The following is a 22,077-nucleotide window of genomic DNA, read 5'->3' on the forward strand; positions in this document are numbered from 1 at the left end:
AAGTATTCACATTCATTTCAATTGCTACCGAAGCATAGCATTATAGGTCACAGAAAGAGTATGTGACATGGACCTATAAACACATCAAGTCGTTTATTGAACAAAGAGCCAGGTAGGTTTCCGGGTTCTCGCTCAGTGGATAACGTTTAAGTAATTTGGGGCATTTTTGAAATTCAAATTATTGATGGGGTGGATAGAAGGCTAAAAGTAGGACAGGTTCAATAAATTGATCTAGTTTTTTTCTTTTGTGCGTGCGAAACTAAAGAAAATATTTTGCTATATTGCCGCTCTTTACGTATAGTTTTACCCTGTCTTGGTAAGATAGCTCCCTAATGTAGTCGTGAGTCAATTATTATAGATTGGATGACTTCAATATGAACTTCACATTAGGTTGTAATGGACAAAAAATAGGTGTTATTCTTGTGATGAATGTCAACACACTAACGCATTTCTAGCCCATAGGATAAGTGTGTCACTAATGGTGTGGACGGTGATGATGTCAGTAATGGTTATCATATAGATGTGATTTGAACTGCTGACAGAAATGAATCATAACAACCCAAGTTGTGTTTGTGGTTGCTTTAACATGAATAGCAATTGAAGAATAGATGTATGGCCTCCCTTACTTGCCAAATGCATCTTGAACCTGAGGAAAAATGCTTCATGGACCTAAGGAGAAATCCATCAAGAACCGGAGGAAAAATATTTCCTGGGCCTGAGGAGAATTGCATCCAGGTCCTGAGGGAAAATGCCTCCTGGACCTGAGGAGAATTGCATCCAGGTCCTGAGGGAGAAATGCCTCCTGGACCTGAGGAGAAATCCATCAAGGTCCTGAAGAAAAATACTTCCTGGACCTGAGGAGAATCGCATCCAGGTCCTGAGGAGAAATGGATCTTTTCTTTATGAATATTTTGAATTATCCAGTAGTAAAAAATGGACAAAAATGAAAATGTGAATCAAAATTATGGACTCACCAATGATTTTTCAGTAATGTTGCAACCATGGTACCATCATGTGACTAAACTAGCAGGCAAGTCTCAGTTCCATCTGGTGTCTGAACTTTGCAACTGATTTTGACCATAAATATTTTGATTTTAAAAGATATGGTTTTGATACACCTACCGGAAACAAACATAGTTTTTTAGTCAGGACTGCTGATGCTCTTATGACAAGAAATGATTAAAATAGCTTTTAAAATATGATGTTTCTTGTCCTGAAATAATCATACACCAGACCATGATCAACAGTTTTGAACTATTTTCATAAAACCAACATTGAAGCAAAAAGGCAAAATTAGCAGTCCATTATTACCTTGTTTACAATGCATTAAGAGTGAAACCCAAGAAACTAGTTTATTTTGGTTGAGAAAAACAAGACTTAATTGGGTTAAAAAAATTTATGTTGTCCAATCTATTCAAGTGATGCCACATTGTGGGCCGATGTGTGACGCTTACCCAAGTCACACAGGGATTATATGCGTAGAGATAAAATGAGAACCTATCAATAATGCCCATGGTTCCATTTCCGATTCCAAATCCCTAATTTTTAACTGATTAAGTAGAAAATGCTAGAGGTCAGAATTGCAGTTTGTCCAGACAGCACAAACAAAACAATAATAAAGTAATTGGGCCATTCCATTTGAATCCACATATCCCTATGGAAGACATAACCTTAATCTCCTACACAGGGTATAGATTTCTGATGGAGTCAGCCATAAGGTAATAAATACCATTTGAAATTCACAGTCCCTGTGTAGAAGATTAAGGTCATGCCTTCCATAGGGGGTGTATGGATTTCAATTGGAATAGCCCAATAGGCAGGTGTAGGATCCTTTTTGTTTGTTTTTCTTGAGCGTGTCCTAATGGAAAACAAGAAATTGACAATGTTTTGCTTAGCAGTGACATTTTCATATTGAAATGAGATCGCTACCTGCTGGCTGAGCCAGCACTGCGCTGACAGCACAGCTTGAATGATGATAATAACAACATAAGTGCGGTTTTTAATAGCTTGTCTATTCAAAAGCGTTTTTGTCACCATGGGGTCTCCCTGTTGGTTTTGTTTTGGCTGGGTTTTTTCTCGATGTTCGGGGGGAGTAAGGCAGGTTGTATTAATTGCCCCAGCTCAAGCCATATCAGTAACGCCACCCTTGTGAGGTAGTAACTGCGGCGGGGCTATTCCCCGTGATTGGCTGCCTTACGACCTTGCCAGGCTCGGTCCAATCAGATCTCTTGTTAGTGAGCGTCTGGTACTTGGCGGTTTTTTTTCCCTTTCCATCTCATTCACTTTTTCAGCTGGAGCGGTCAGGTTCGCTTTGAAAATAAAATTTGTCTGAAGTGATCAAGTTAAGCCTTTTAGAGCTGAATCAGTCGAACTTAGACTGAATTATAAACGGTCAAGTTCGTTGGACTAGCGTTGTTCTGATGGGCTGAAAGAGGGAAGTTACTGCACCGGCGAAGCAGCCGGACTCGGCGAAAAAAGGAAAATCTACAAGGAATACAGAAGATGACACATCGTGAACTGTGTTGGAAATTCCAAGATGGCCTCGGATAGCAGTAGCATGCATGTCTAGTGCCGGTGCGGTGCCTGCAGCAGCTGGGGCAGAGCCGATGCCTGATGTCAGGGTCGGTGTCGATGCTGCAAATGCTATGATGCTGCCTCCCACCTCAGGGGCCGCACCGGCCCTCCAGTAGTCGGCGTTTCAGCCACTAGAGGCCAAGATATTCACCCCGGTGAGTTTAAACAGTTTCGTAGATCATTAAGCCCTCCTGTAGTGACTGAAAGGTGAATTCAAATTGGCCATCAAACCGCATCAACTTAAAGTAAAGAATGCAAAAACTGGGACCATTTTGTCATAGCCCTTTCCGTAGCAAAGTTACATAGGCCTATTGTCGGGGATCGTCTTTTATCAAAACTATTTCAGTCATTATTTTATAATGCATTATTTAAAAAACAAAAACAAAGACAAAAACAGCATAGTCTTATGATAGCGCAGTTTGTCTCTACGTGTAGGCCAAATGGCTATCAAAATTCCTCTAAAATTCCACGTGCGATTGCTCATGAAAAATATTTAGGTGAAGTGAAGTATATGCAACATGTTTATGTAGCCTTTCATGGACATGCCTGAGCAATCTTTTTCTTTTTAAACTTCTTGTAAATATCAGGCTAAGATAAATCGCCTATCCGACTCGACTCGGGCAATTTAAAAATACTGCCGGGCAAGCTAATTCCTCAGGCCTCTGCCGATCGGAAAATGGGGAAATTATTGTTCAAAGACGGCATTTTGACCCGCTGGCTTTACTTTTGTAACGTGGACAAGCAAACAAAATTTATTTCCGCACTAATTTCCACTGAAAATGTTATGGAGCGGGCTATTCCTAAAAGCATACATGCTAGACATGAGTAGACATCACCTGTTCAGACCGTGGGAATCCACCATATCAAAATAATGTTTTTAAATATTAATGAGGTCAAATCGTTTTTCATTTACCCCAAACACGTACAGAGTATATCGCAGTGTTCATTATTGTTGGTACCGTATAAGCACATGTTTACTCTTTAATTATTAATGAGGTCGATCTGATGACGCGATGCTTTTTCCCTGACCCAAAAACATGTGCACGCAGTGTATATCGTATGTAGAATACGACCGCATGTGTACATCACTTATGAATTATTCAGCGCACGGGTTTTTCGGGGCGGCGCTGCTCGCCTGGGAGATGAGTGTCACCTAATTTGCATAGAACATTATATCAGGATTATCAGCCCGTCGAATTTTCCCCGCGCGGCCACCGCACTCGGAGGTTGCTTACAAAATTATTCATCACAAAAAACAAGATGATAACGAGATAATAATTTAGAGATAAACAGAGAAATAAATAATAGAGTAAAATTATTAACAATTACATAATGAGGAAATATATATATTAATAAATAAAGATATAAAAGAAAATCAAGAAATTTACAAAAAATTAAAATAGACAAGAAGGAAAAAGAAAACATCTGCATGCAATAAGAAGGGGGTGCATTCCGCCGCGCGATGACAAGAAAGGATGAAATGAACAATCTTTATGATAGAAAAAACAAATGAAAATTGAAAAAAAATAGAAAAAAAAAAAAAATAAAAAAAAAAAAAAGAATGATAGTTAAATAAAGTAATAGAATGAACACAGTACATATTATATATATATATATAACAATAATAAAGCAAAATAAATAGATTTAACTAATAGTTAATATGCACAAAAAAATAGACCACAATGGGAAGGGAATATACAAAAAAAAAATAGACCACAACAATAGGAAAAAAAAAAAAAAAAAAAAAAAAAAAAAAAGATTAAAATAAATAAGTCAATAAAAGGATTAAAGACTGGAATAACCCAAAACTCAAGCTAGGTCATTCAAGACATAATTAAAGACAGGTACAAACCAAAACCAGTTAAGTTTAACAAGACACGATAATAAAAAGTAATAAGTTCAATATTAAGAACTAAATTAACAGGAGCAAAAACCCTAACTGGGTTAGTTGCATAATAATAAAAAGTAGTAAGATCAATATTAAGATTCAAGTCAAATTAAAATTAAATACAGGAACAAACCAAAATTGGTTTAGTTCTTAAATAAAGACAGGACAATAAAAAGCAATAAGTTCAATATTAAGAATTTAAGTTATCAAAGGCAGGAACAAACCTAAAATGGTTTATTTCAAGCAGGACATTAATTAAAGACTGGAACAAACAAAAATGGGTTTCGTTCAATCGGACATTACTCAGTTAGCTCAATTAAGGCATAATTACAGGAACAAATCAAGACTAGTTTACTTAAATAAATACAGAATAAGTTCAATATTAATGTTATTTATTTATGACAAAAAACAACAACAACTTGGTTTAGCTTAATCAGGACATTAACTAAAGACAGGAACACACAAAAACTTGGTTAGGTCAATCAAGACATGCTAATAAAAAGTAATACAGTTCAATCAAGGATACTCAATACAATATTAAAAATTCATTTAATTAATTAATTTAATCAAAATTGGTGTAGTTCAATCAAATCATTTAATATGGTAATAAGAATTAAAAGTTAAATATTATAAACCAAAAATTAGTTAAGTTCAAGCACAACATATTCAAAGACAGGGAAAAACCAAAACGGGGTTAGTCAATCAACCCACGATATTAAGAAGCGTTAAGTTCAATATTAAAAACTAATTTAGAAAGGATGGAAAACAAACAAACAAAACAAAAAACAAATTGGTTTTATAGTTCATTCAAGGCAGAGTGATAGACAGAGACAAACAAGAACTGGTTTAGTTCTTAAATCAAGACAAGTTTAGAAGAAGTAATAAGTTCAGCGTTAGTATTAAATTATTTAATCAAACAGAGTTTCAATCGAGACAGAAATTAAAAAGCATGAACAAACCATAACTGGTTTAGTTGAATCCAAACATAATAGAAAGTAATAAGTGCAAAATGAAAAGAATCAATTTAACTAGGCAATTGAAGACAGGAAAAAGCAAAATTGGGAGTTAATATCATAGACGTAATTAAAGACAGGAACAAAACAAAACCTGGCTTAGTTCAATCAAGACACGATAACAGAAAGTAATAAGGTCAATAGTAAGAATCACTTTAATTACCGTGAAGACAGTACTGAACAAGCCAAAATTTGTGTAGTTCAATCAAGGCATAATTTATGATAGGAACAAACCTAACCGGTTTCGCTTCAATCAAGATGATAATAAAAAGTAATAAGTTAACATGCAGAATTAAATTATTTAATCAAATAGAGTTTCAATCAAGACAGAAATTTAAAAGCATGAACAAACCATAACTGGTTTAGTTCAATCAAAACATAATAGAAAGTAATAAGTGCAAAATGAAAAGGTTCAAATTAACTAGGCAATTAAAAACAGGAACAAACAAAATTAGTTGAGGTAATATAGACGCAATTAAAGACAGGAACAAAACAAAACCTGGTTTAGTTCAATCAAGACACGATAACAGAAAGTAATAAGGTCAATAGTAAGAATCATTTTAATTACCGTAAGTAAGACAGTACGGAACAAGCCAAAATGTGTTTAGTTCAATCAAGGCATAAGTTATGACAGGAACAAACCTAACTCGGTTTCGTTCAATCAAGATGATGATAAAAAGTAATAAGTTAACATGCAGAATTAATTTAGTTAATTAAAAACATGACACAGGGTCGACACCTATACTATTAACATAAACTTAATACTCTGGCGCTGCATTTTTTTTTTTTTTAAATGGTATTTCACCGAACGCAAGAAAGGGAGTTCGGTCTGATTGGCTAGCAGTCGATCGCTAGATCGCTCAGCGGTGAGCGACAAACTCAAAATGGAGCGATGTATTCAATTCGATTGAAATTAATATTCTATTATTGATGCAGATAAAGAATGTGGCATAGCATGTATTGTTTAGACTTGTGATTTAATTTTCTAATATACGTGTTCCCTTATAGAATTGGAATTCCCAACAGTGGTATACATTAAATGTTTATTTTGACGATCCAATTAGTTGCTTATAAAACGTAGTAAAATATACCCGCTGCAAACAGCAGACCCCGCTAATTATTCTTACATTTCCAGTTAGTGTATTTAAAATAAACCTGGGATTTACCTGACAACAAATCAGATTTTCTTGGAATAGCAATATCATACTGTTTATCAGAGTTAAGAAGGAAAATAAGAAATAAATACATACCATAGCGTAAGTTAAGTTGCATTTGCTGCTGATATTTCTCTTTTTTCTGTTCTGTGTCCCACCTTTTATTACAACAGGTTACCAGACGTGGACGGTGGGTGATAGCCGAGTATATTAGGCAGGAGAGCGCAACCCTCCACTCCATGGCGCTGGACAGGTTCTCATGGATGGGGCTTGGCGGCACAAGAGTCAATACATTTAGGAAAGAGTTGACAAAAAGTGAATGGAAGGTCTGCTCCTCCTATGCTATAAGACACATTGGGAAAATGACATTTTCACACCCTAAGAAACTATGTCAGGCGGTTGACCGTCAAAGGAACTTCAGCAGATTACCCCATACATGCGTAGGGTCGCATGACCGGTTTATTGTCACGCTATTCTGGTTCTGCAAAGTCCTTTTGACGATCAAAAGTGGTGACAACAGGGTCATTTCACAAGGGCATCACGCATCATGTCCGTTCCGGGTGAAAGGCGGTGTCCATCCTCAATAAGGTTTTCGCCAGTGTCGCGACCAGGTGAAAGTTTTGCCAGCTCTATACAAACTCTTAGTCTAGACTGGTAGTCTAGTGGCCGTTTCATTTCATGAATAAACATTTTACATGAGTTGCACGGTAATTATAAGGGCAGCACTTTTCGAGCCTCAGTTTGCATTTTCTCATCCCATTGTCGGCCTGCAAAAGGCCCGGTTTGAGTTTCATGTAAATGTAAAATGGTTTCACGTTGGAAAGGCCGGGCTGTGCTTCTGATATAGTTACCGTTCAATTGGATAAGGTATATCAGTAATTGGTTATAAGTAGTTGGTTAAACGGCTTGTTGGCATGCCTCGTTCAAATTCAATTCAAAAGATGTGCAAAAGCGTTGTAGCAGAAGGCCAGGGCAAACATGTCAGCTTTGTTGTGGGGCATTGGCTCACTTAAGGAAAACTAAAGCAAATTCTAAACCAATCAGCAATTTCAGGGGATATCGTTCAAAAACGTTAGTCTCGTTGTGGCGGTGCATTTTTCATGTTAACATCAACTTGCAGAATGGATTGATGTTGTTTTGTCCTGTTCTTAGTCCACTTACGTTCTGGTTGGATGGCAATGAAAAGCCAAGTGAAAATGAAAGAGTGTAGGGCTCGGCGGTCGCCTTATCATCAAAAAAAAAAAGGCACATACGCTCTTGTGCGTAGGGTAACTAAGAGCAAATGACAGGAATCAACCAAAAGTGGTTTTGCATTTCGTTGGAAAAAATAAAAAAAGGTTTTGGGAACAGGATTCCAAAAATGGTTTCCGTTCAGAGTTCGCTATTGCCGGTGAAGATGGTAATTAAAAGCAGGTAGCTTTTTAAAAAAAAAGACCAACGAAAAAATGGGTTTCTGTTGTTGCGGTGACATAGTTCACTTCAACATTAATAGTTGAGTCTTGAAAAAATGGTTCGCTTATTATGTTATTATTCAGTGGAAATCAAAGCGAGGTTGGAAAAAGAAAATGTGTTTTGGAAGTAACTTTTCACAAAGGTCAGCTAAAACATGCTTATGCGTTATTGGCATGGTCAAGCATGTTTATTGTGTTGACGGCAATTTAAAAGCCAGACAGCTTGGTCACAAAAATCATTCCAAATGGATGTTGTTTGGGTGACTGTGTTCACTCAATAGGCAATTCAAATGCCCACCCAACCCGCCCCACATGAGTTTTACAAAAAAAAAAAAAAGGGCGGGGGTTGGCAAGGGTTCAGTATGGAACCCTTGGGTGGCATGTTTTTCAGGGGGATCAGGGTCTGGACCGTGTCTTTTTTGGTAGTTTCAATGGTCGTGTCCGGAAAATATTTGGAGGTGTGTTGCCCCAAGTGGGATCCACCATCAAAATCATCAAATAATATGTCCAGAATCCGTTCCCACCTTTTTGTTCCCTATCAATGGGTAATCTCTGTGGATAGTCCTACTTGTTCGTGCATCAGTGTGGTGCTCTGACCGTTTCAGCTAATTCCGCAAAAAATAAATGTTAATTGGGTGGTATCATAAATTGGCTGTGTGATGAGTTATTTTTCTCTCTGTGCATGTAGCCTAAGACCCTCTGAGGACAAGTGCGGTATTCAAAAGCGTTTTTGTCACCATGGGGTCTCCCTGTTGGTTTTGTTTTGGCTGGGTTTTTCTCGATGTTCGGGGAGTAAGGCAGGTTGTATTAATTGCCCCAGCTCAAGCCATATCAGTAACGTCACCCTTGTGAGGTAGTAACTGCGGCGGGCTATTCCCCTTCGTGATTGGCTGCCTTACGACCTTGCCAGGCTCGGTCCAATCAGATCTCTTGTTAGTGAGCGTCTGGTACTTCGCGGTTTTTTCCCTTTCCATCTCATTCACTTTTTCAGCTGGAGCGGTCAGGTTCGTTTGAAAATCCCGCCCAACCCACCCAGTTGTAGCTGGGGAGGGTTTGGTGGGTCGTGCCTGAGACCTGTGGTGTTTGGGGGTAGCTGGCCAGGTCTGTCGCAGTCCCGTTCCGGATGTGGGGGGGCTGGCAAGATATCTTGCAGCCGTGTGCTCAGCCGGGTATGGCATGTTTTTCAGGGGATCAGGGTCTGGACCGTGTCTTTTTTTGTAGTTTCAATGGTCGAGTCCGGAAAATATTTGGACGTGTGTTGCCCCAAGTGGGATCCACCATCAAAATCATCAAATAATATGTCCAGAATCCGCTCCCACCTTTTTGTTCCCTATCAATGGGTAATCTCTGTGGATAGTCCTACTTGTTCGTGCATCAGTGTGGTGCTCTGACCGTTTCAGCTAATTCCGCAAAAAATAAATGTTAATTGGGTGGTATCATAAATTGGCTGTGTGATGAGTTATTTTTCTCTCTGTGCATGTAGCCTAAGACCCTCTGAGGACAAGAGATTTTTTTTTTGCTTTTAACTCTCATTGATTTACAACATACAATATGTGTAGTGAATGCAAGCTCTAGTAGATTACAAGTCTTGGACTTCTACATTTACCTACAAGCATTTTTAACAGAAAAAAATAAAAGATTTTTCCGCCCACTATGAATTTAAATACTGAAACAGATATGTGCAAGCCATAGACTGTGGTCTATGTGCAAACATCACATTGAAAAGGCAGTTGTTGGAAACCCCATTTAAAGATAATTATAGAAATTAGGTATGAAAAAATGAAGAAAATATTTAAGCAATTTGTATAATATTTAATACATAAGATTAGTAGTACTCTACATCCCACATAATGTGCAAGGTGTCTTTTTAAAAGTGAAACATGGTTTCCTTTCATAGACCTATAATGCACATTACAGTACCTCTCTGGGTAGATTAAAGGGGCTATTATAGTTGAAGTCCATACACCCACTTTGGAAGACGTGGCCGTAATCTCCCATGCAGGGGGGTGTAGATATCAAATGGAGTCACCCATTCAGGTAACCCCATTTGAAATTCACTATACCTGTGTGGAAGATTAAGGTCATGTCTTCCATAGAGGGTGTATGGATTTCAACATGATTAGCCCAATGATGTCAATGCCCATTATAAATATCTTGAGTAATAATCACATGTTGAAATGGACGAGGGCAGCAGGGGAAATCAGGGTCTGCATGGATGATTGCGGCTGGCTGGACGTGCAAATGAGCTAGGCATCCTGGCAATGCTTTTCACATAGTCTTAGAATCCATAACACTCAAGAGATCAGCAGTTGTATATAATAATGTTGAGTATTTTCCTTACCAAGCATTTGGCAAGGGTATTATTTCAAGTCATTTGGTGTTATAATGAGTGACAATTCCCGGGGCACTCAACTTAAATTTTGGTAGGGGTGTGCGGCGTTTGGGAACTAAGAACTGATTTTCGGGCCAAATAGGGGCTTGAAGAACTGAAATTAGGGCCAAATTATAGGCTGTTGAGCTAAAAATTTCAAAATTATTTCCAAATTTGAGCTTAAAGAGCTACAATTGTCAGAGTTTGAGGCTCAAAGAACTGGAGCAGATCCAAATGTGGGGCTTAAGGAACTGCCGGAGAGCCTGAAAAAGGGACCCGTGAGCGCCGCACATACCCTTACCACCTTAACATGTGAGTGCCCCCGGACAATTCTTCCTGCAAGTTATTTCATCACTTGCGGTGAAATTTGTACTTTTAATCACCCTGGCTTTAGCCATAAAGAGGCCTCTAAAATGCAATGGTGTATTTCGTCTATGTGTATGTATGTAGGGGTGTGGGGTGTGTGTTCCATTTTGGTTAGATTTGTCTTTTTTCCCAATATCTGGAGATCCATGTGGGGTATAGTGATGTAATTTGCTAGGGGGTAGCTGAGCCAGAGGATCTCAACCTGACTAGATTTTCAGTGAAAAATATGTTAATTTTAAGTAGCTGATTTGCATGCTTTATGCATTTGGTTAGGCTCTTCTTTTTCTCTAATATCTGGACGGACTATGAACTATCAGTGACTTCTTGTTGACTTCTGGGTTCTAAATGTCACTTTTGGCAATTACTGATCACGTGTCGATAATGATGAGCCTATTTACACGAGATATCATGAAAACATTTTGGTTGAAAAAAATGGGGGAGGAGTATTTTAATAGACATTATTTAGAGATAATATACGGTACTCATACTCGAGCATAATTATGCTAATTATTCCTACAAATGTCAAGAATGAGTATATGAAGTTGAAACATATCTGTCATTTTAAAGAGAATTTGATTTATTTTTTATCATTTCTACTTGCTGTCATTGCATGCATCTAGTTCTCAGCTTGTTCCACACATAAGTAGAGAGTGCTTAACAGACATGAGTAGAATACTTCACATATGGCGATATGGGGAAAATGGCAAAAAGTGGTTGAAATTATGCTATATTGATCTCTTTAGGTGACAATTTTTACTTGAATATTGAAAGACGGGAGCCAATCCAGGGTACAGAGTAATGCAATATTGCTTCCATGCGATAAATGTTGTTAGTATTCTTGATAGAATTTTTAGTTAGCAAGATAAGAAGGAAAAAAAATTGCCAACCCTGGAAAGAAAATGTTATCATACAGAGAGAACATTAATGTAGTATGATTTTGCTTAGCTATTCAGGCATCTGCAGACATGAAATATGCATTTACATTAGGAAAACATGGTTATGTTCAACCACTAACACTGCATGTATTTTTAGGCGTGTAATATAAGATATTGGTGGTGACGTACGCATACATGTAGGAAGTTTGATTTCGGTTTGTGGACTTGCATCTTCAAATGGGAATTAGATGGTTTGGTTGGGTGCATGGTACAAGTTAAGATAGATAATATTTCATTCTAATGTGTTTTCTCATCTCTATTCAAGTACATACATTTATCAATATCACTGAACTGACACCCCCCCCTCCCCCGGCTCAGAATACCAGGACAAAATTGACCACAATTTGTGATGTGCAAATTAAGCCACAATTATTCTCATTTTTGGCTAGTTTTAGTATCAAAATTGCAAATGTTGGCATATATTCATCCTTAATCAAGTCATTTTGGTCTACTTGGTAATTTTGTCTTTTACACCATTGCACCAATGAGGATATTTACAGCTTTTGATAGAAACAGCTTAAAAACTACTGCACTCGCACAACTTTATGAGTAATCTGATATATGTGCTTCACTTGATTTGATGGGACATTTGATCAAATCCATGAACATACATTTGTGTATAAATTATATAAATAATCATGGCATGACAAGTGTACATGTAGTTCAAACCATTGAATTTGGCTAATGTTTAATGTGACTATTTCATTATCATTACATCTGTTTCATCGACTTAGAGTTTTACTATTTATCAAAATTTGGTTTTGTCCAAAATGTTCAAAATTATACCATTATCATTTTTGTTTTCATTTCCATCAAATATTTTAACAGCCTTAGCAAGTAAGCTCCTATTTCTTCCACAGACACAATTTGATAGCATGAATAATTCCACAAGAAAAATAACAGTGTAGCATTTGGTCTATCCATCCATCCATCCATCCTCCCCCTCACCGTGTGATGCATCTTAATTAAGTCGCCTTAGATACACATCCCTTTGTTCCTCCAGTGAAACAGCGAGATAGATGCTTTTAGTTGAAAATCTAACCAAGTACCTGGCTTCAATTTCTCATAAATACATTAATGTATGACCGCCTCTTCATCATATTAATACAGATAGTGGAGGTATTTCAATGGAATGAAAATGTGTTGTCCAGAAGCCAAGGTGATATTTCCTCTTTGGCTTTAATGCTAGACAGCATTGACATATTATACAATTGCATGTTTTATTCAGTGTGCTCAATGATTTAAATTGTGATAGAACATTAGAAAATTGATCACAAAGTAGAATTTGAAACTTGAGCAGGATATTTATTTGTTGGTTGACAGTATAGGGTGGCTGTTTCTAACCAGTCGCCACCCAAATTGGGGTGTCGACCCACTGGTTGTGATCACAAGACCAATCTGATTGGGATCACAAGACTAACCAGTGGGTCGCCACCCAAATTTTGGTGTCAACCTATTGGTTAGGAGTACAAGACCAACCAGTGGGTCACCATCCAAATTGGTGGGACATTATGGGTCACCACCCAAATAGGGATCGCAACCCACTTGTTGGGATCACAAGACCAACCAGTGGGTCACCACCCAAATTTTGGTGTCAACCCATTTTTTAAGAGTACAAGACCAACCAGTGGGTCACCATCTAAATTGGGGTGTCATAGTGGGTTACCCTCAAATTGGGGTGTCAACCACTGGCTTGAATCACAAGACCAACCACTGGTAGGGATCACAAGACATGTGACCAAATTATGGCATTTGGTTTAGGGTGTTCTCCCCCTCCACTTGATCTTTAAAAGATGTTCAGTGTGCTGCAGAGATCAGAGAACATGATTGAAATTATAATGGGAATTTTAAAGGGGAAAAGGCTGGATAGAAGAAGCTAATCCCTGTTGCAAACAAGCTTGAAATATATTAAGCATTCATTTTGTATGAGACACTGTATTGAGTAACTTGTGAAATATGTATCCATAAAATGGTCCAGTAGCACCTAGTGTTCTCTATCTCGCTTGTTATTTTTCTCACCAGTTGATTAGAAGCTACTGTGTAACCTTAGGCTATTATCAGTCGTAAGTAGTCAGTACATACGACTATTGCAGTGAATATATAGAGGTTGCTCTGTAGTGCTCCATATTTGTCTAGTTTATGTCCCGTGGCAAGCTGAGTGCTTTTTCAAATTTTTAACGTCCCACATAACAGGACCTCAATTCTCGTTTGTGCGAGCGAGGAAATGTGAGAAATTGCCACAGGGTTTTTAGCGGCTGACCATATTCAGTGCACACAGGCTTTAATGCAAGCTGAATGGTGTTTGTGAAAACGTGTCTTTCTCCTGCGATGCGACCAGTGCCGAAGAGTTCTTTTTAGTCTCCAGGCGAAATGCTATGGGCTGTTGTCAACCATATCATGTAGTGGAATGTCCGCATGCTCTAATAGTGAGAAAAGATACACACCTAAGTGCGCTAATGTATCTTACACCGACATGCACATCACACACAGGGTGTGTTTTGGCATTTGTAGGGCACAGAGGGTGTAACCAAGGGGAAGGGGGTTTGCAGTTGGGTGTTAAGATGCAAAAATGACAGTTGTAAAAGGTCTGTCAAAAGATTTTTTGTGCCTTGACACTGATGTTGCTTTGGCAGGTATAAGATAGAAAAGCCCACAGGTGTATATTAGGGAAAGACAATTACTTATTTTGTATGGTACAGAACAGGCAAATGAAAACAATCAAATAAGAGATATATCAAACCAGGAGTGGAAATAGCATATTTTATTTGAATTGTATCACCCTGTACTTGGCAAAGTGTATAAATCTGTCTAAGATACTAGTAATTATTTAGGGATTTTTCCTGCAATTGCAGGATTTTGAGAATTATGACTGCTGCAGGTTATAATCTTACAAGTGGGTCATTTATGTGACCCAGAATTTGACATATTTTATAACTTTAACATCCAATATTCTGTGTTTTTAATGTGTGCTGATTTGGTTCCCACACACAAAGCTCCAAGATATGTTGGATTTCCTGTGGTATTATATATGGGACTTAGCAGATGATTTGTTGGTAGAAAAGGATAATGTTTTTCTCGCTAAAGTTCTGTTGCAACTTCAACTAAATGCCTATTTGTTTGTTCTCTTTTGTATTTTTTCAATACAGGAAGCACTGCTAAGACTAACTGGAGTTACGGATTTTAATTCACTAAGGGAGGCTATCCGAGATGCTGTCGGCTGCACTCTGCCTGGATTGGTAAGTGTATGGTTTTTTTTATTAAAAGTAAATTGATCATTTTACACATCATTTTCTTTATTATATTATTTTAGTGTGTAAGTGAAAATGATAATTCCATCATCATAATTATACTTAGTAAAATGCTGTGAAAATCATTTTCTATGTATGTGTGTTTTTTTTTACTGGCGAATAAGATTTTCCCAAAATGTGTTATTGCTTCCATTGCCTTGTCACAAAGATTTAGATTAGATTCACCATCCTAAATGTTGGTTAATGTAAGAAAGTAAATAATCAAGACCATTCAATTTATTCATTGAAGCTTATTCTAGGCTGCCAGCCCAGGGGCGGTACTCAAGTTTGGATAGGGATGTGTCTCTGAGGGATCCCAGATTTATACCAATTTCCATATGCTAATTTTCCAAGAAAATTTGACCCATTTTTATACCGAGGCCAAGATTTTGGTCAAATTTAACACAATTTTGAAACATTTTTAGAAAATATCAACAAAAATCAAGAAATTTGAGTTCCAGTTAGGTGTAAATAGGGTATTGTTTTTTGACAAATTAAAAAAATAAAGACCCATTTTTATACCAAAATTGACCAAAAAAAGGGGGGGGGCATTTTTATACCAAAGGCCCAGGGCTAATACCAGCCATCAGTTGTGGCAACTTATTGTGTCTCACAAATTGAGCAGTGTAGTCCATGATGAAAATACATTTGTGATGGGTACTCATCAGAATACAATTTAGAGAATGCCAGCCAAAGATCTATTAAGACAGAAACAGGACTATGTCAGCAATTGCCAGAATATCATTGAATATGTTGCTGAGGACAAATTTTTAAAAAAAGCTATGTACATTACAAATAAGGTTACCTTCAAATTGTTGACAGGTTTATTTAGAAAACATATAAAATTAAAATGGAAATGTGTCAATTACCAGATTTTGAAGGGAAAAAAATATGTAAAAGCACTGTAAAAGTACAAAAGGCAAAAAAAAGATGGCTTATGATGTCACATTTTTCTTCAAAATTTGTCAGCTATATATATACTTTCTCCAATGGCAAAAAACCTCAAGAAAACATGCTACATCTTGCTCAGGAAACAACAGGAAACTGTCATCAGTGGCGATCACTTGTCAATTTTAGGCACCAACATATTTTTGTTACAGACCAGACTGTTATAAAGTGAAGCTTTCTTTAAACAAATATTGAAATTTCTTTGAAATTGGCTGTCATCTTAATACGATTATTAGCTGAGAGGAGAAATAGCACACTTGTTAATCAGATTCACCCTTTTAAATATTAGGGCATGTTACTGTCATTAGTTTTCCTTTGTATATAGGGCGCAGCTCATTAATATTTCAGTTCAGCAGCTTTCACAAGTAATATTAATTTTTCTGTGAATAAACTGTCACATACAGTTATTGCATGTGAGGAAAGAGGAGATATAAGGGAAATTTACTTTGATACATATCAATAATACTTCACCCCTATTCAAGCCTGCTTAGGTCTTCCACTTCAATTAAAGCTGATTCATGTGCAGCTTTGTGGGTGCAAATTTTCTCTGTGAGTGACATTGAGCTAGAATTTTATGATAAAAAAACTTATTATGCGATACCTTATCCTTCTATTGCAGCCTATATATTGAGGCTATATACTGGAAGTTCTCTGGAAGTGTTAGATGTACTGTTCTGTGAATATAAGCAAATCTAATTTCACAGATTCCTACACAAAGAATGATGAAAGTATACAACACAACACAATACAATATAAGAATCAATTTTTATGCAGCTTTCCCCCACCCAATTGGGTAGTCACATCACCAGTTTCATGCAGATGAACCCCAGTAAATAGTCAAATGAATTCTGTCCATCATTTGGCTCGTTGGATTTGTCTATAGCCCCATGATAGCCTGTGTACACCCCCTCCTTGTTAATAGTTGCATTTCATCATAGATAGCTAAGAGCAAAAGCCCCCTAGTTTGACAAAATAAACACTGTGAAAAAACTGCAATGGCACAGAGTACACAAGGGCTATGTATCATAGAAGTTGTTGAAAAACAGATCTTGTAATGGGTTATTCCATTAGAAATTCATATCCCCTATGGAAGATATGACCTTAATTACCCACACAGGGGGTGTGGATTTCAGATGGAGTCACCCATTAAGGTAACCCCATTTGAAATTCACACTCCCTTCATGGACTATTTAGGGTTATGTCTTCTATAGGAGGTGTATGGAAGATTAAGGTCATGTCTTCTATAGGAGGTGTATGGATTTCAACTGGAATAGTCCGATCAAGGAAGTATTTTGAGCCCTGTATATTAGTACCTACCCCATTCTAAAAATGTTATGTGAGATGCATATCACTGATAAACCACTGTCATATTCATAAATCTGGAAATCAAATTTGGATCAGGAAATAATAAATTGAGGACTATTTCTGTGCAAATGCATGTAAAATGAGAAGAAGAAAAATCAGATGTCGTGTTTTTCCAGAACGTGGGTATCGGGCGCCGTTGATGTGTCGAATTTCATCACATACCTCAGAGCTGCATCAAATCTTGGGTTTTGTATTTCACACCATGGTGAAGCTTTTTTAATCAGAATTTGATTAATTTTCTCAAAAGTTGGAGTAGGTGCTTAATAGTTGCGATGTGAAAACGTGTACATAGAAGAAATTGTCAGGAAAGGTATCTTCAAGCTTGCATTATGGTAATAATTGTAGCTATTGAATTACATGATGCCGGAGCTTCTTGGTTTTGGCTCAAAGCGGAGCATGTGGTAGGCATTGGGACCATTCAAGATGGATGTACACAGATGCATTTTTCGTTAAGGATGAAATATGTATGAGGGTTGTTAATAATTATTATTATTTTTATTTTGTTCCTTTTCCTTTTTTTTTTTTTTTTTAAAACTGCAAACCTTTATTTCTCCTCTTGCTGACCTTGTCTTTTGAGGCATGTGATTGATTGCAAACCCTAAATTATTTTTTTTTTTCATGGATTTGGAGAATCACTCGACCAAAACTCAAATGCTGGAATCATTGTGGTTGACATTGAAAAAAATTACCCAAATATTACAGTTTACTGTACTGATGCAATACAAGTACAGTCCCACCCCTATTTTTTCAAAAATTTCCAGATTTTTGTTTTGTTTTCTTTTATTCTTTGTTATTTATTTTCTTGGTTTTGGAGTGTGACCTAAATCTAAATGCTAGAATCATTCATGGCTGAAATTCAAGTCCCAACTAATACGCCCGCGTAAGTTCACAAAAGCTTCCCATCAGTTACATAATGCAAAGCACAGTTCATAGATGTTGTGCCCAGCTGTGTGTACGCCATTCTATTATATCAATCCCGATGTTTTAAGTCCCATCTTTTACGAGCTGATCAGAATATTATAGCACAACTAAATGACTTAAAAGTGCAATTTGTAGCAAACCACAGACAAGGCCTGCTCTTTCATATCTTATACTTTAACCACGTCCTTATATTTTTTCCCACAAATAAAATAGATAAAATGTGTGTACATAGTGAATTTTGTAACATTTTTGTTGTTGTTGTTGTTTTGCAAATAAAATGCACATTTTCAGCTCTTTCTCTGAGTTTCAAATTCAATTTTTTATTATACACTAGATGAGTAAATGTGAGCGTTCACTATAACAGGAAGAATTACTGAACAGGTAGAATCATTTGAAAAGGTACATTCTATTTATCTCAATCTGTCTCTTCTTACATTTTCTTTTGTAGTTTCTTCTGCTTAGCTTGTGATTTTCCGTTTCCATGTTATTTATTTATTTATTTAACATCTTTCCCCCGTATTTATTACGTCCTCTCATAGCGTGTCTGTGGACGTGTTCACCCGTTATCATAATCCCGTGACCCGTCGATGTACCTTTTTGTCCTTTATTTTTCCTTCTTTCCGTATAATCATGTCCACTGGTCTCTGCCTCGCAAGTCGTGTTGCTCTGCGCCATTTACGCCAAGCATTGGCGTAGTCGCGACTACGCCTACGCGGCGCCCGACGCCGATGCCGGCCAGCTGCAGTGACGCTGTAGGCTGTCAACCGATTTTCATAACAAAAACACTGTTTTTACCCATATTTTCACTGTTTTTGCAGCCAATTCTTAACCGTTTTCAACCAAATAAAGACCAGTCCATTTCTCATATATTCCTCGATCTCCCGTATGAATTTGGCGTCATTTGGATCCAAACTGACGGAGCCTTTCGATCTTCATACATAGATAGATACAACATTAGCCTATTTATAGTAAGATGAACATACCTGTTCCAAATAGGTGCAAATCTGTATTTTATTTTGTCAAGTAAATTACTGAAATTGTGTCTTTTTAATATAATCCCCAAGCAAGCTAGATGAGTGTACAGTGATGGTACTCTAGTTAGAAGGTGATTTTATGACTTTTATCAGATGAAGACATAGCCTGACCCTTGAATTATGCTTTCTCTTTGCTCCCACAGGGGGATTTAGTGATCTACATCCAAGATTTGAGCTCAGGTGTGGATCTTATTAGCACTGATGGATTAGCTGGAGCTCAACACATACTACCAAAGACAGGAATTGCTGGGTGAGTACACTGTCATGTACAGTCAGTCTACTCTGAAGTACAAAGTACAGACGCGGACGCATACATTGTGCCGACTTTGAAGGCGCACGCGCCGCACGCTTACCTGCAGCTGAGATGCAGCACTACGCATGGGTAACACACTGTATATGCGCGCATTGTCACTTGGTACTTCAGAGTGGACAAACTGTAGCACTATTTTTCCATCTTTACATAGATGTGTTCATTTTAGGTTTTTAAGCCAACATATGTTTTTGTTTTGTTTCTTGTTATTTTTTTTTCAAAAAAAAAGCTGCAACGGCATGGAAAATGTACTTATATTCTTATAAATGCTGTCTTAGGGCGTGTTCTCACTATGCCTGTTTGATACCAGGACGTGGACTCAATCCTATATGACTCAAGACCCCATGTCTGTAGTGAGAACCCTTAAATGCCACAAGAATTATTTTATTCTCTTATGACAAGTATTGAATGATAGGGTATTGTTTATTCTATAAATGCCACTTTTGAAATAAATCTCAGAATGTGTGACTAACTGCTTTAAGTTTAAAGACAGACAGTACCTCTATATATCCCACCTTCTAGACATAGAGGAAGAAAGAGAAGGAGCAGTAAACTTAGAAAACAATTTACGTGCACCACTCTAATGTATCAGATGACACCAAGGCTTACATTGATGCAGATGGGTTATGCAATTCCCAATACAGTGTGGGTTTGATAGTCCCGTACTAGATCTCATAAGACTGTACATAGAACCAGTCAATTTAATCAACTCGTCTTTACCTGACTCAATGCTGGATGAAACTGAAGAAACTTGGGAAATCTCAACCTGCCACTAAAAAGTAAAATGAATTTGATTGACATTTTTGGTAAAATGGGGTTTAATAATCCAGATGTCTGCCACAGAAAGTGATATGAATTTGATTAAAATTTTGCATTAAACAGTTTTTATATAACCCAATTGTCGGCTCAAAAGGATGATGTCAACAGGTGCTTTTTTGATCTCAGTAGTCATGGCAGTGGTACAAATTCTGCTCAGCAATGTTCTGATTCTAGGCAGCACAGTTAGGATTTCAGATTTGTCAAGGGCCAAGATTTGCATTGATTGTGGCTCTGCTAACATCAATATGATTGAAGTAAAAAAAGACAATATTTCACCATTTTAAGGGATCTGGAATGAGCGTTTTGAGCGTTTCGGCAGATTTTTTTGTGGGACATGAGAGCACATCAGACATATCAAATTGCATTCTGAATACAAAGAATGTCTTTCTGATATCAAATAATTTTCATTTTTTGAAATTCACAATATAATACAAATTTTATGACAAATTATTAAAATTTGATATTTTTCACATTTTTGACATATAACAGTCCTCGAAGTAAATTTTAAAATCTAATGATATATTCTTAAAGTGTATGTAGCTGGGAGGAAAAGCCGACGATCAATTGAAAATTTTGACCTTTCATATTGAAGATATGGATTTTTTCCCCAAAACACAAAAAAAAATTAGGTCTTTTTGGGAAAAAAATCCATATCTTCAATATGAAAGGTCAAAATTTTCAATTGATCGTCGGCTTTTCATCCCACCTACATACACTTTAAGTATAAATTATCAGATTTATAAAGTTTACTTGAGTACTGTTAAATATCAAAATATCAATTTTAATCATTTGCCATAAAATGTGTATTACATTGCGAATTTCAAAAATCAAAATTATTTGATATCAGAAGGACATTCTTAGTATTCAGAATGCAATTTGATATGTCTGATGTGCTCTATTGTCCAAACGTTCATACCCCATCCCTTAAAGGTTTGGTTACCTCAAAGTTGTACTGAAATTTGGTCAGTTTTTGGTCAGTGCATATAACCCAAGTGCAGTCGGCATGTCCGGATAGCTGCTTCCCGCATGCATATGAATTCTTCATGCATATCTTTGCATGATGGATTTGCGAGACTTACATTGTTGAACTTCTATAGGCCTCTATATTTGCACCGCTCATTTTGGAGCCGTTTTTGGTCAACTGCAGTCGCCATGTCCGGATAGCTGCTTCCCGCATGCATATATGCATTTGAAGTATATGTGTTATACTAATGCTTTGAAAGTACCCTTGGAATTTGAAGTTGCTTTCAGTGACTCCAAATGTGTTGTGCACAAGAAGGCCGAGCTAGTTCCGGAATTAAGTTTTATCCTGACAAATATATTTAGATAAAATTCTGAAATCTATCAGCCAGTGCTTATAAGCAGAGCTACTAAGATTTTTTTAATAATTAAAGTACCCGGATAGGTCAACTGTGAGTTACTTGTGTGTTTGGTATTTCAAGAGAGGTGATTAACTGGACCCAACCATCTAAAATACAGTAATTGATGTACAATATTCTGGGTGCAATGTCATCAGTGTTAAAGGAACTACTCATCACTGTCATGCCTGGCATACATATTTAACTCTCCTGGAAATCCAGTTCCTCGCGATTAATGAGCAAAAACTGGCGTTAATCACAAATTATTTATCATATCTTGCAT

At 37.1% G+C, this 22,077-nt stretch overlaps 1 protein-coding gene across 7 annotated transcripts in view; it reads left to right on the top strand.

The window, feature by feature from the left end:
* The window catches only part of LOC140161362 (cGMP-dependent 3',5'-cyclic phosphodiesterase-like), a 294,091-nt gene that overhangs the window by 107,609 nt on the left and 164,405 nt on the right, over positions 1–22,077 (top strand). For all 7 annotated transcript variants that reach the window (XM_072184856.1, XM_072184859.1, XM_072184857.1 and 4 more), the window contains exons 2-3: positions 14,899–14,988; positions 19,451–19,557. In XM_072184856.1, coding sequence (XP_072040957.1) covers positions 14,899–14,988; positions 19,451–19,557 — 197 coding nt within the window. The remainder of the gene's footprint in view (positions 1–14,898; positions 14,989–19,450; positions 19,558–22,077) is intronic.

Source organism: Amphiura filiformis, chromosome 9, assembly GCF_039555335.1.
Source record: "Amphiura filiformis chromosome 9, Afil_fr2py, whole genome shotgun sequence".
NCBI classification, from domain to species: Eukaryota; Metazoa; Echinodermata; class Ophiuroidea; order Amphilepidida; family Amphiuridae; genus Amphiura; species Amphiura filiformis.